The 12,706-nt window shown below is 38.4% G+C and overlaps 1 protein-coding gene across 1 annotated transcript in view; it reads left to right on the top strand.

Moving 5' to 3' along the window:
* Positions 1-10,202, top strand: part of MELTF (melanotransferrin) — a 108,442-nt gene extending 98,240 nt beyond the window's left edge. The window contains exons 14-15 of the mRNA XM_053709039.1: positions 559-751; positions 9,347-10,202. Coding sequence (XP_053565014.1) covers positions 559-751; positions 9,347-9,414 — 261 coding nt within the window. The 3' untranslated portion in view covers positions 9,415-10,202. The remainder of the gene's footprint in view (positions 1-558; positions 752-9,346) is intronic.
* Positions 10,203-12,706: the final 2,504 nt, after the last annotated feature.

The following is a 12,706-nucleotide window of genomic DNA, read 5'->3' as shown; positions in this document are numbered from 1 at the left end:
CTATCTAAATCAAGAAATATTTTTTTTTTTAATCCTTTTAATTAGGATTTCACGTATTTAACTTTCTTTATAAATCTACAATATTCTTGCACTTAAAGGGACACTCAAGTCAAAATAAACTTTTATGATTTAGATAGAGCATGACGTTTTAAGACACTTTTCGATTTACTTCCATAATCAAAGTTTGCACAGTCTTTATATTCACACTTTCTGGGGAACAAGATCCTACTGAGCATGTGCACAAGCTCACAGGGTATACGTATACTAGTCTGTGATTGGCTGATGTCTGTCACATGATACAGGGGGACTAAAATGGAGAAAAAAAAATTATATACCAGAAAAAAATCTACTGCTTATTTGAAATTCAGAGTAAGTGCTATTGCATTGTCTTTTTATTATGTACTTGTTAATTATGTAATTCTACTGCATTAAATGGTCCTTAAACACACTAAGCCAGTAGCAGAGCTAAACACCTGCTTGGAAATGATAATTATTTAATAGGTGGTGAAGATGCTAGTTTTACTAATGTCGCTGTGCTTGTTTGTGTTCTCACTGCAGGAATTCTATGCCAATAACATCAGCTCTGAATTCAGAATGTTTGACTCTTCCGCTTATCATTCTCAAGACTTGCTCTTCAAGGACTCCACCCATAAAATTGTTCCTGTACAAGAGAAAACCACGTATCAGCAGTGGCTGGGAAAAGCCTACTTTGAGTCACTAGAAGGTCTTAATTGCACGTCTTTAGCAACTGGTAAGTAAGGTTTACCATTTACAATAAGAATAAATGGAAGAATAAGCAAAAGAATATCAGTACACCATAAGTAAGCTTTGTGTTTAAAGGGACATGAAACCCACATTTTTTTCATGTAATTGGCAAGAGTCTATGAGCTAATGACGTATGGGATATACAATCCTACCAGGAGGGGCAAAGTTTCCCAAACCTCAAAATGCCTATAAATACACCCCTCACCACACCCACAATTCAGTTTTACAAACTTTGCCTCCTATGGAGGTGGTGAAGTAAGTTTGTTCTAAGATTTCTACGTTGACATGCGCTTCTCAGCATTTTGAAGCCCGATTCCTTTTAGAGTACAGCAAATGCATTGTAGTTGATGCAGGGGTTCACACAGGGTTGCGTCGTTAGTGACGCGAGTGTGTCACTTCCGGACATGGTTGGCGCCAAAACAATTTCTAGTTACGTTGTGCGTCATACTTGGCGCCAAACTTTTTTCATTATTTATTGCCCCATTGCTTTTGCCTCTTATCTTTTTCTAAGTCAGAGGGCTATGCTATTTGCATTTTTTCCCATTCCTGAAACTGTCATATAAGGAAATTGATAATTTTGCTTTATATGTTGTTTTTTCTTTTACATTCTGCAAGATGTCTCAATCTGATCCTGCCTCAGAAGTATCTGCTGGAACTTTGCTGTCTGACATCGGTTCTACCAAAGCTAAGTGCATTTGTTGTAAAATTGTGGAGATCTGGGGCCCGATCCGATATGCAGCATCGGCCGCAAAAGCCGGCGACGCTGAAATTTGCGCTGGTTTGGTATCCTATATACGGCGTAACCTAGAAGTTACGCTTGTATATTTCTGCCGTCGCCCATACTTTTTTGGGCCATAGGCAGGTATACCAAACCAGCGCAGTTTGGTATCCAATATACAGCGTAAGGACTTACGTGGCGAAAATGGAGAAATCTTACTCCATTTTCACCTTGCCACAAAATGCAGCCGTAGTAAGCCTTACGCTGTCTATTGGAGCTCCGTAACTCCCTAAACTAGCTGCTAAATAAACCTAACACCTAACACATGCGCAATGTCTATCTACTTGTCAACCGCGATCCCCTGCCGCAATCCCTAATAAAGTATTTAACCCCTAAACCGCCACACACGGACCCCGCCGCCACCTACATTAAAAGTATAACCCCCTAATGTGATCCCCCTACACTGTCGCAAGCTACATTACATACCCCCTAATGTGAGCCCCTTACACCGCCGCCATCTACCTTACCTACCCCCTAATGTGAGCCCCTTACACCGCCGCCATCTACCTTACCTACCCCCTAAAGTGAGCCCCTACCCCGCCGCCATCTACCTTACCTACCCCCTAAAGTGAGCCCCTACCCCACCGCCATCTACCTTACCTACCCCCTAAAGTGAGCCCCTACCCCGCCGCCATCTACCTTACCTACCCCCTAAAGTGAGCCCCTACCCCGCCGCCATCTATCTTACCTACCCCCTAAAGTGAGCCCCTTACACCGCCGCCATCTATTTTAAAAATATTAACCCCTAATTTAATCCCCCTACACCGCCGCCAGCTATATTAACTATATTAACCCTAATTATATTAGGGTTAATATAGTTAATATAGTTATTATATTATATATATTAACTATATTAACCCTAATTATATTAGGGTTAATATCGTTTGGTTCAGCCAATCGGATTGAACTTGAATCTGATTGGCTGATTTTTCTACCTTAATTCCGATTGGCTGATCCTATCAGCCAAACGGAATTCGACGGACGCCATCTTGGATGACGTCATTTAAAGGAACCTCATTCATCGGGAAGTCGTCGTGCCGGATGGATGCTCCGCGGCGGAGGAGCGAAGAAAGAAGATTGAAGATGCCGCTTTGCTTGAAGACATCGCCGGATGGAAGAAGACTTCACTGCCGCTTGATTGAAGACATCGCCGGATGGAAGAAGACTTCACTGCCGCTTGATTGAAGACATCGCCCGGATGGAAGAAGACTTCACTGCCGCTTGATTGGACATTGCCCGGATCGGATGAAGAGTTCGGCCCGGCTGGGTGAAGACAAGGTAGGAAGATCTTCAGGGGGGTAGTGTTAGGTTTTTTTAAGGGGGGTTTGGGTGGGTTTAGAATAGGGGTATGTGGGTGGTGGGTTGTAATGTTGGGGGGGTATTGTATATTTATTTAAATGCAAAAGAGCAGAATTCTTTGGGGCATGCCCCGCAAAAGGCCCTTTTAAGGGCTGGTAAGGTAAAAGAGCTTTGAACTTTTTAAATTTAGAATAGGGTAGGGAAATTTTTTTTATTTTGGGGGGCTTTATTATTTTATTAGGGGGCTTAATTATCTTAAAAATCTTGTAATATTTTTTTTATTTTTTGTAATTTAGTGTTTGTTTGTTTTTGTAATTTAGTTTATTTTATTTTATTGGATTTTAGTTTAGATATTTGTAGTTTATTTAATTTATTGATAGTGTAGGTGTATTTGTAACTTAGGTTAGGATTTATTTTACAGGTGTAGGGGGATTAAATTAGCGGCGGTGTAGGGGGATTAAATTAGGGGTTAATATTTTTAAAATAGATGGCGGCGGTGTAAGGGGCTCTCTTTAGGGGGTAGGTAAGATAGATGGTGGCGGGGTAGGGGCTCACTTTAGGGGGTAGGTAAGATAGATGGCGGTGGGGTAGGGGCTCACTTTAGGGGGTAGGTAAGATAGATGGCGGCGGGGTAGGGGCTCACTTTAGGGGGTAGGTAAGATAGATGGCAGCGGGGTAGGGGCTCACTTTAGGGGGTTATAGATTTAATATAGCTGGCGGCGGGGTCCGGGAGCGGCGGTTTAGGGGTTAATAACTTTATTAGGTGGCGACAGGGTCCGGGAGTGGCGGTTTAGGGGTTAATACATTTTTTATTGTTAGGATAGTGAGGGGGGATAGCGGATAGAGGGTTAGACATGTCGGGCTATGTTAGGGAGGCGTGTTAGACAGTACGGGAGATTTAATAACTTTAGTCAGGTTTTGTAGGCGCCGGCAGTTTCTAAAGTGCCGTAAGTCACTGGCGACTCCAGAAATTTGTACTTACGCAGATTTCTGGACATCGCTGGTTTGTGAGACTTACGGCACTTTAGCCTCTGACGGCGCCGTATATAGGATAGCTCGAGTTGCGAGCTGAAAATGTGGTTGGCGGGGGTTCCCTCGCTTGCGCCGCAAACTACTATATCTCCTAATGTCATTTGTATTAGTTGTCATGATAAACTTTTACATGCAGATAGAGTGTCCATCTGTAATAGTACATTACCGGTTGCAGTTCCTTCAACTTCTAATGTACATGATATACCTGTGAATTTTAAAGAATTCGTTACTGATTTTATTCAGAAGGCTGTGTCTGCATTTCCACCTTCTAATAAGCGTAAGAGGTCTTTTAAAACTTCTCATAAAGTTGATGAAATTTCAAATGACCGACAACATAATGAATTATCCACTTCTGATGAGGATCTATCTGATTCAGAATATCCTTCCTCAGACATTGACACTGACAAATCTACTTATTTATTTAAAATAGAGTATATGCGTTCTTTGTTAAAAGAAGTGTTAATTACTTTGGATATTGAGGAAGCTAGTCCTCTTGATATTAAACTAGTAAACGTTTAAATGCTGTTTTTAAACCTACTGTGGTTACTCCAGAGGTTTTTCCTATTCCAGATGCTATTTCTGACATGATTTCTAAGGAATGGAATAAGCCAGGTACTCCTTTTAATCCTTCTGCAAGGTTTAAAAAATTGTATCCTTTACCAGTGGTTGCAATAGAGTTTTTGGAAAAAATCCCCAAAGCTGATGGGGCTATTTCTACTCTTGCTAAATGAACCACTATTCCTATGGAAGATAGTACTTCCTTTAAAGATCCTTTAGATAGGAAGCTTGAATCTTATCTAAGGAAAGCCTATTTATATTCAGGTCATCTTCTTAGGCCTGCAATTACTTTGGCTGATGTTGCAGCTGCTTCAACTTTTTGGTTGGAGAATTTAGCGCAACAAGAATTGGATTCTGACATATCTAGCATTGTTCACTTACTGCAACATGCTAATCATTTAATTTGTGATGCCATTTTTGATATTATCAAAATTGATGTTAGATCCATGTCTTTAGCTATTTTAGCTAGAAGAGCTTTGTGGCTTAAATCTTGGAATGCTGATATGACATCTAAGTCTAGATTACTATCTCTTTCTTTCCAAGGTAATAATTTATTTGGTTCTCAGTTGGATTCTATTATTTCAACTGTTACTGGGGGGAAAGGAGTTTTTTTGCCTCAGGATAAAAAACCTAAGGGTAATTCTAAGGCTTCTAATCGTTTTCGTTCCTTTCGACAAAATAAGGAACAAAAACCTAATCCTTCCCCCAAGGAATCTGTTTCCAATTGGAAGCCTTCCTCAAATTGGAATAAATCCAAGCCTTTCAAGAAACCAAAGTCAGCCCCTACGTCCGCATGAAGGTGCGGCCTTCATTCCAGCACAGCTGGTGGGGGGGGGGGGAGATTAAGGTTTTTCAAGAATGTTTGGATAAATTCTGTCCAAAATCAATGGATTCAGAGCATTGTCTCTCAGGGGTACCGAATTGGATTCAGAGTAAGACCTCCTGTGAGGAGATTTGTTTCTCTCACGCATCCCAGTGAATCCAGTAAAAGCTCAGGCTTTCCTGAAGTGTGTTTCAGATCTGGAGGTTTCAGGGGTAATCATGCCGGTTCCTTTTTAGGAACAAGGCCTGGGGTTTTATTCAAATCTATTCATTGTCCCAAAGAAAGAAAATTCATTCAGACCAGTTCTGGATCTGAAAATTTTGAATCGTTATGTAAGAGTACCAACTTTCAAGATGGTGACTATAAGGACTATTCTGCCTTTTGTTCAGCAAGGACATTATATGCCTACAATAGACTTGCAGGATGCTTACCTTCATATTCCGATTCGTCCAGAACATTATCAGTTCCTGAGATTCTCTTTTCTAGACAAGAATTACCAATTTGTTGCTCTTCCATTTGGCCTAGCAACAGGTATAGACAATTGGGAGGCGGATTATCTCAGCCATCAGACTTTACATCCAGTGGAATGGTCTCTCCATCCAGATGTGTTTTCTCAGATTGCTCAGATGTGGGGTCTTCCAGAAATAGATCTGATGGCCTCTCATCTAAACAAGAAACTTCCCAGATACCTGTCCAAGTCCAGGGATTCTCAGGCGGAAGCAGTGGATGCGCACTTCCTTGGTGTTATCAACCTGCTTATATCTAGTTCTTCTTCCGAGAGTGATCTCCAAGTTCATCATGGAACAATTGTTTGTGTTGCTGGTGGCTCCAGCTTGGCCCCACAGGTTTTGGTATGCGGATCTTGTTCGGATGTCCAGTTGCCAACCTTGGCCACTTACGTTAAGGTCGGACCTACTGTCTCAAGGTCCGTTTTTCCATCATGATCTCAAAACATTAAATTTGAAGGTATGGAGATTGAACGCTTAGTATTAAGTCATAGAGGTTTCTCTGGCTCAGTAATTAATACTATGTTACAAGCTCGTAAATCTGTCTCTAGGAAGATTTATTATCGAGTTTGGAAGATTTACATTTCATGGTGTTCACATAAATTCTCTTGGCATTCTTTTAGAATTCCCAGAATTTTACAGTTTCTCCAGGATGGTTTGGATAGGGGTTTGTCTGCAAGTTCCTTGAAGGGACAAATCTCTGCTCTTTCAGTTTTATTTCACAGAAAGATTGCTAAACTTCCTGATATTCATTGTTTTGTACAGGCTTTAGTTCGTATTAAGCCCGTCATTAAATCAATTTCTCCTCCTTGGAATCTTAATTTGGTTTTGAAGGCGTTACAGGCTCCTCCGTTTGAGCCTATGCATTCTTTGGACATTAAACTACTTTCTTGGAAAGTGTTGTTCCTTTTGGCCATCTCTTCTGCTAGAAGAGTGTCTGAGCTATCTGCTCTTTCTTGTGAATCTCCTTTTCTGATTTTTCATCAGGATAAGGCGGTTTGCGGACTTCATTTCAAATTTACCTAAGGTTGTGAATTCTAACAACATTAGTAGAGAAATTGTTGTCCCTTCCTTGTGTCCTTATCCTAAGAATCCTTTGGAAAGATCCTTACATTCTGTGGATGTGATAAGAGCTTTGAAATGTTATGTTGAAGCTACTAAAGATTTCAGGAAGACTTCTAGTCTATTTGTTATATTTTCTGGTCCTAGGAAAGGTCAGAAGGCCTCTGCTATTTCCTTGGCCTCTTGGTTAAAGCTTTTGATTCTTCAAGCTTATTTGGAGTCGGGTCAAGCCCCGCCTCAGAGAATTACAGCTCATTCTACTAGATCAGTCTCCACTTTGTGGGCTTTTAAGAATGAAGCTTCAGTTGATCAGATTTGCAAAGCAGCGACTTGGTCCTCTTTGCATACATTTACTAAATTCTACCGTTTTGATGTATTTGCTTCTTCTTGAGCAGTTTTTGGTAGAAAAGTTCTTCAGGCAGCTGTTGCTTTAAGTTTTTCTTTTCTTCATGAGAATAACTTATATTTTGGGTTGTGGATTAATTTTTCAGCATATGGCTGTTGTTTATTTGTATCCCTCCCTCTCTAGTGACTCTTGCGTGGAGTTCCACATCTTGGGTATTTGATATCCCATACGTCACTAGCTCATGGACTCTTGCCAATTACATGAAAGAAAACATAATTTATGTAAGAACGTACCTGATAAATTCATTTCTTTCATATTGGCAAGAGTCCATGAGGCCCACCCTTTTTATGGTGGTTATGATTTTTTGTATAAAGCACAATTATTCCAAATTTCTTTGTTGATGCTTTTTACTCCTTTCCTTATCACCCCACTTCTTGGCTATTCGTTAAACTGAATTGTGGGTGTGGTGAGGGGTGTATTTATAGGCATTTTGAGGTTTGGGAAACTTTGCCCCTCCTAGTAGGATTGTATATCCCATACGTCACTAGCTCATGGACTCTTGCCAATATGAAAGAAATTAATTTATCAGGTAAGTTCTTACATAAATTATGTTTTTTCCTTTCATGATTCAGATAGAGCATACAATTTTAACTTTACAACTTTTCAATTTACTTCTATTGTAATTTTTTTAGTCATTCTCTTGGTATCCTTTGTTGAAGGAGCAGCAACACACTACTGGGAGCTAGCTGAACAGATTGGGTAAGCCAATGACACTAGGAATATATATATATCAGCAGCTAGCTTCCAGAAGTGCATTGCTGTTCTTGAGAACGAAAAACTTATATAATAGAAGTTTTTTTTTAAAACTGTACGAATTGTGAAAGTTTTTAATTTTTGACATTACTGTTTCTTTAATTACCAAGAGTCAATTTGTGTGTTTGAGTCACAACCAAGCAGCCAGTACCATTTTCTGTGTACTTCTGTTACTGTTGGGATTTAGCCTTAGTGCAAGCCTTACAATAAGGTAGCATCCCATCAATGGTCTTATGTGTGCAAGTGATTAAATGAGAAAGGGGTGGTTGGTTTGAGCAGCCTTATGCTCTATAATTAACTACATATATAACTTCTTGCCGAAATATAATCTGAATAAAGAGACAGTAAAGTCAAAATTAATCTTTCCTGATTAAGATAAAGCATGCAATATTAAACAACATTCCAATTGACTTCGCTTATCAAATTGGCTTCATTTTCTTGGTATCTTTTATTGAAGAGCAAAACTAAAAAAAAACAAAACATTTTGGATATTAGAACTGACAACATATGAAACACATACATAAGGGAAATGCTATGATTACAAATAAATGAAATGAGAAACTATCTTATTCAGCAAAATCAAAATTAAACTTTCATGATTTAGATAGAGCATGCAATTTTAAACTGATGAGTTAAAACTAGGAAGGCTGAAAAAAGCTCAGGAGTGTGCACATGTCTTTAGTACTCTATGGCAGCAGTGTTTTGCAACAGTATTTGTAGCTTTGTTATACAGTACTAAAGACACGTGCACACTCCTGAGCCCTTTTCAGCCTTCCTAGTTTTAACTCATCAGTTTAAAATTGCATGCTCTATCTAAATCATGAAAGTTTAATTTTGATTTTGCTGTCCTTTTAAACGTTATAATTACTAATCAGTTCTGATTGGTATATTTGAATAAGATAGTTTCTCATTTCATTTATTTGTAATTATAGCATTTCCCTTATGTATGTGTTTCATATGTTGTCAGTTCTAATATCCAAAATGTTTTTTTTTTTTTATTTGAGTAATCACTACTGACCTGTTCTTTTTATATCTTCTAGATAATTTTAAAAACATAGTTGCATAAAACAGTATGCCCTGTTTTTATTTTCTGCTTCAACAAATGGACACAGAAAATCAGCAACTGCTTGTGGTCACTGGTCAACTGCTGATTGGTTACTCCTCCCATATCTATTGTGAGAGGAGGGCACCAGGAGCATTTAGAGAATACTACTTTTAGAATTTGTTAAATAGAAAAAAAGAAAAATGTCCTTCTGCAATCAGTCAAATAAGAAAATGCTTTAATGGTTTTGATGTCCCTTTAAGTAGCTTTGCAAGAAATACTTGCATCTCATATAACCGTTTTTTCTCACTCTCTTTCACAGCTGTAACACCAGTGAATACATTGTTGTTGCTAATTAGCAATATCCTACTCATTAAGATTTGCGCATAATTACCAGATACTGGGTTCTTGGAATTTGCAGTCCTATAATTATGCTGTGACAAGCACTCCAGGAAAGACAATTTTGGTTCAACAAATGAACTTCTCTTCAGGATGAGCCTGCGTTGCAAGCTTGCTTCGTCAATTCACAATTTCATGCAATAGTCGAAGTCTGTTCACCTCTTCAATGAAAAAAGACAAATCTGTATACCCTCTATTTATTGAATCAGCATTATTACATTTCATATTTGACATGAGCAGACTGTGTCTTTAGATGGTTCCAGATCTTTTAAGTAGTTTGTTTCATTTTGCTGTGGAGAGTTAAAAAGCAGTAATATAAATCAATTCCCTTTAAAATGTGATAACGTTGCAATATTTATTCATTATTTATTCTGTTTTCTTTTTGCTGTAAAATACTTATGAAATGTGTATTTCTCCAACTTTATCCCTAGGAAGGTTGCAGCTCTAAACTTAAAGGGACAGTCTAGTCAAAATAACATTTTCATGATAGGGCATGCAATTTGAAACATATTTCCAACTTACTTTTATCATCAAATTTGCTTTTTTCTCTTGGTATTCTTTGTTGAAGGCTAAACCTAGGTAGGCTCATATGCTATTTTTTAAGCCCTTGAAGGCCTCCTCTTATCTCAGTGCATTTTGACAGTTTTTATAGCTAGACAGCGCTAGTTCATGTGTGCCATAACACAACAACCGTGCAACGCTGCAGAATCTGTTGGCGCTCTACAAATACCTGATAATAATAATAATAAACAACTTTCCAATTTACTTTTATCATCAAATTTGCTTTGTTCTCTTTGTATTCTTTGTTATAAGCTAAACCTAGGTAGATTCATATGCTAATTTCTAAGACATTGAAGGCTGCCTCTTATCTAGATAACATTGTGCTCGCTCCTGTGGAGTTATTTATGAGTCTGCACTGATTGGCTAAAATGCAATTCTATCAAATGAACTAAGATAAGGGGGGGGGGTCAGTCTGCAGAGGCTTAGATACAAGGTAATCACAGAGGTAAATGTGTATTTATATAAAATTGGTGGTTATGCAAAACTGGGGAATGAGTAATAAAGGGATTATTGATCTTTTTAACCCCTTAACGACCGAAGATGTGCAGGGTACGTCCTCTAAAAAAATACCCTTAACGACCTAGGACGTACCCTGCATGTCCTCGGTCTGGAAAGCAGCTGGAAGTGATCCTGCTCGCTTCCAGCTGCTTTCCGGTTATTGCAGTGATGCCTCCATATCGAGGTATCCTGCAATAACCCTTAGTAGCCATCCGATGCAGAGAGGGCCACTCTGTATACACTCTGACCACGAGGGGGTGTCCCTCTTTTGAATTTTGAAATGTTGGGAGGTGTGTGTGTGATGCGCAGCAGCATTTAGCGGCCTTCTCATTACCAAAAAGCAGCGCCAAAGCTATATATGTCTGCTATTTCTGAACAAAGGGGATCCCAGAGAAGCATTTTCAACCATTTGTGCCATAATTGCATAAGTTGTTTGTAAATAATTTCAGTGAGAAACCTAAAATTGTGAATTTTTTTTTTTTTTTTTAATTTGATTGCATTTGGCGGTGAAATGGTGGCATTAAATATACCAAAATGGGCCTAGATCAATACTTGGGGTTCTCTACTACACTACACTAAAGCTAAAATTAACCCTAAAAGCTCCCTACATGCTCCCTAATTAACCCCTTCACTGCTGGGCATAATACACGTGTGGTGCGCAGTGGCATTTAGCAGCCTTCTAATTACCAAAAAGCACTGCCAAAGCCACATATCTCTGCTATTTATGAACAAAGGGGATCCAAGAGAAGCATTTACAACCATTGATTTCATAATTGCATAAGTTGTTTGTAAATAATTTCAGTGAGAAACCTAAAGTTTGTGAAAAAATTTGTGAGAAAGTGAACAATTTTTTTTTATTTGATCGCATTTGGCGGTGAAATGGTGGCATGAAATACACCAAAATGGGCCTAGATCAATACTTTGGGATGTCTTCTAAAAAAAAATATATACATGTCAATGGATATTCAGAGATTCCTGAAAGATATCAGTGTCCCAATGTAACTAGCGCTAATTTTGAAAAAAAAGTGGTTTGGAAATAGCAAAGTTCTACTTGTATTTATGGCCCTATAACTTGCAAAAAAAGCAAAGAACATGTAAACCTTGGGTATTTCTAAACTCAGGACAAAATTTAGAAACTATTTAGCATGGGTGTTTTTTGGTGGTTGTAGATGTGTAACAGATTTTGGGGGTCAAAGTTAGAAAAGGTGTGTTTTTTTCCATTTTTTCCTCATATTTTATAAAAAAAAATTATAGTAAATTATAAGATATGATGAAAATAATGGTATCTTTAGAAAGTCTATTTAATGGCAAGAAAAACGGTATATAATATGTGTGGGTAGAGTAAATGAGTAAGTGGAAAATTACAGCTAAACACAAACGCCGCAAAAATGTAAAAATAGCCTTGGTCCCAAACGGACAGAAAATGGAAAAGTGCTGTGGTCATTAAGAGGTTAAACAATAATTTTGACTTTACTGTCCCTTTAAAGTGATAGTATATTTGAAAAAGTTTTATAATTCAGATAAAGCATGCAATTTAAAACAACTTTCTAATTTACTTCTTTCACCAAATATGCTTTGTTCACTTGTTATCCTTTGTTGAAGAGTAGGTTAGGACCAGCAATGCAGAACTGAGAGCTAACTGAATGCATCTAGTGAGCCACTGACAAGCTTCATATAGGAGTAGACACCAATCAGCAGCTAGCTCCCAGTAGTGCACTGCCTTTATCACTATTACATTAAAACTGGTGTCTAAGACTTCTTCTTAAAATAATTGTAAGTTTGGAACAGCGCCTGATGTATCATTGCACATGGTAGCGAGGCATTGCTTTTAAATAAGCATCTATGATTAAGGGGACATGATTCAGATAGAGCATAGATTTTTAAGCAACTTTCCAATTTACTTCTATTATCACTTAAGTTTCATTCTCTTGGTATCCTTTAAGGAGAAGCAATGCACTACTGGGAGCTACCCAAGCGTAATCATAAAGCCTATGACAAAAGGAATATATGTGCAGCCAACAATCATCAGCTTGCTCCCAGCTACTGAGCCTACTTAAGTATGCTTTTCAACAATGGATACCAAGAGAACAAAGCAAATTAGATAATAGAAGTACATTGGAATGCGCAACCTGAATCATGAAAGATAATTTTTGGGTTTCATATCCCTTTAAGGCCACAAGCCGAAACGCATAAGATTGCGTTCCAGGCTTTCTATAATGTACTT

Source organism: Bombina bombina, chromosome 4 (genome assembly GCF_027579735.1).
Source record: "Bombina bombina isolate aBomBom1 chromosome 4, aBomBom1.pri, whole genome shotgun sequence".
NCBI classification, from domain to species: domain Eukaryota; kingdom Metazoa; phylum Chordata; class Amphibia; order Anura; family Bombinatoridae; genus Bombina; species Bombina bombina.
This window is presented reverse-complemented; position numbering and strand designations above follow the sequence as displayed.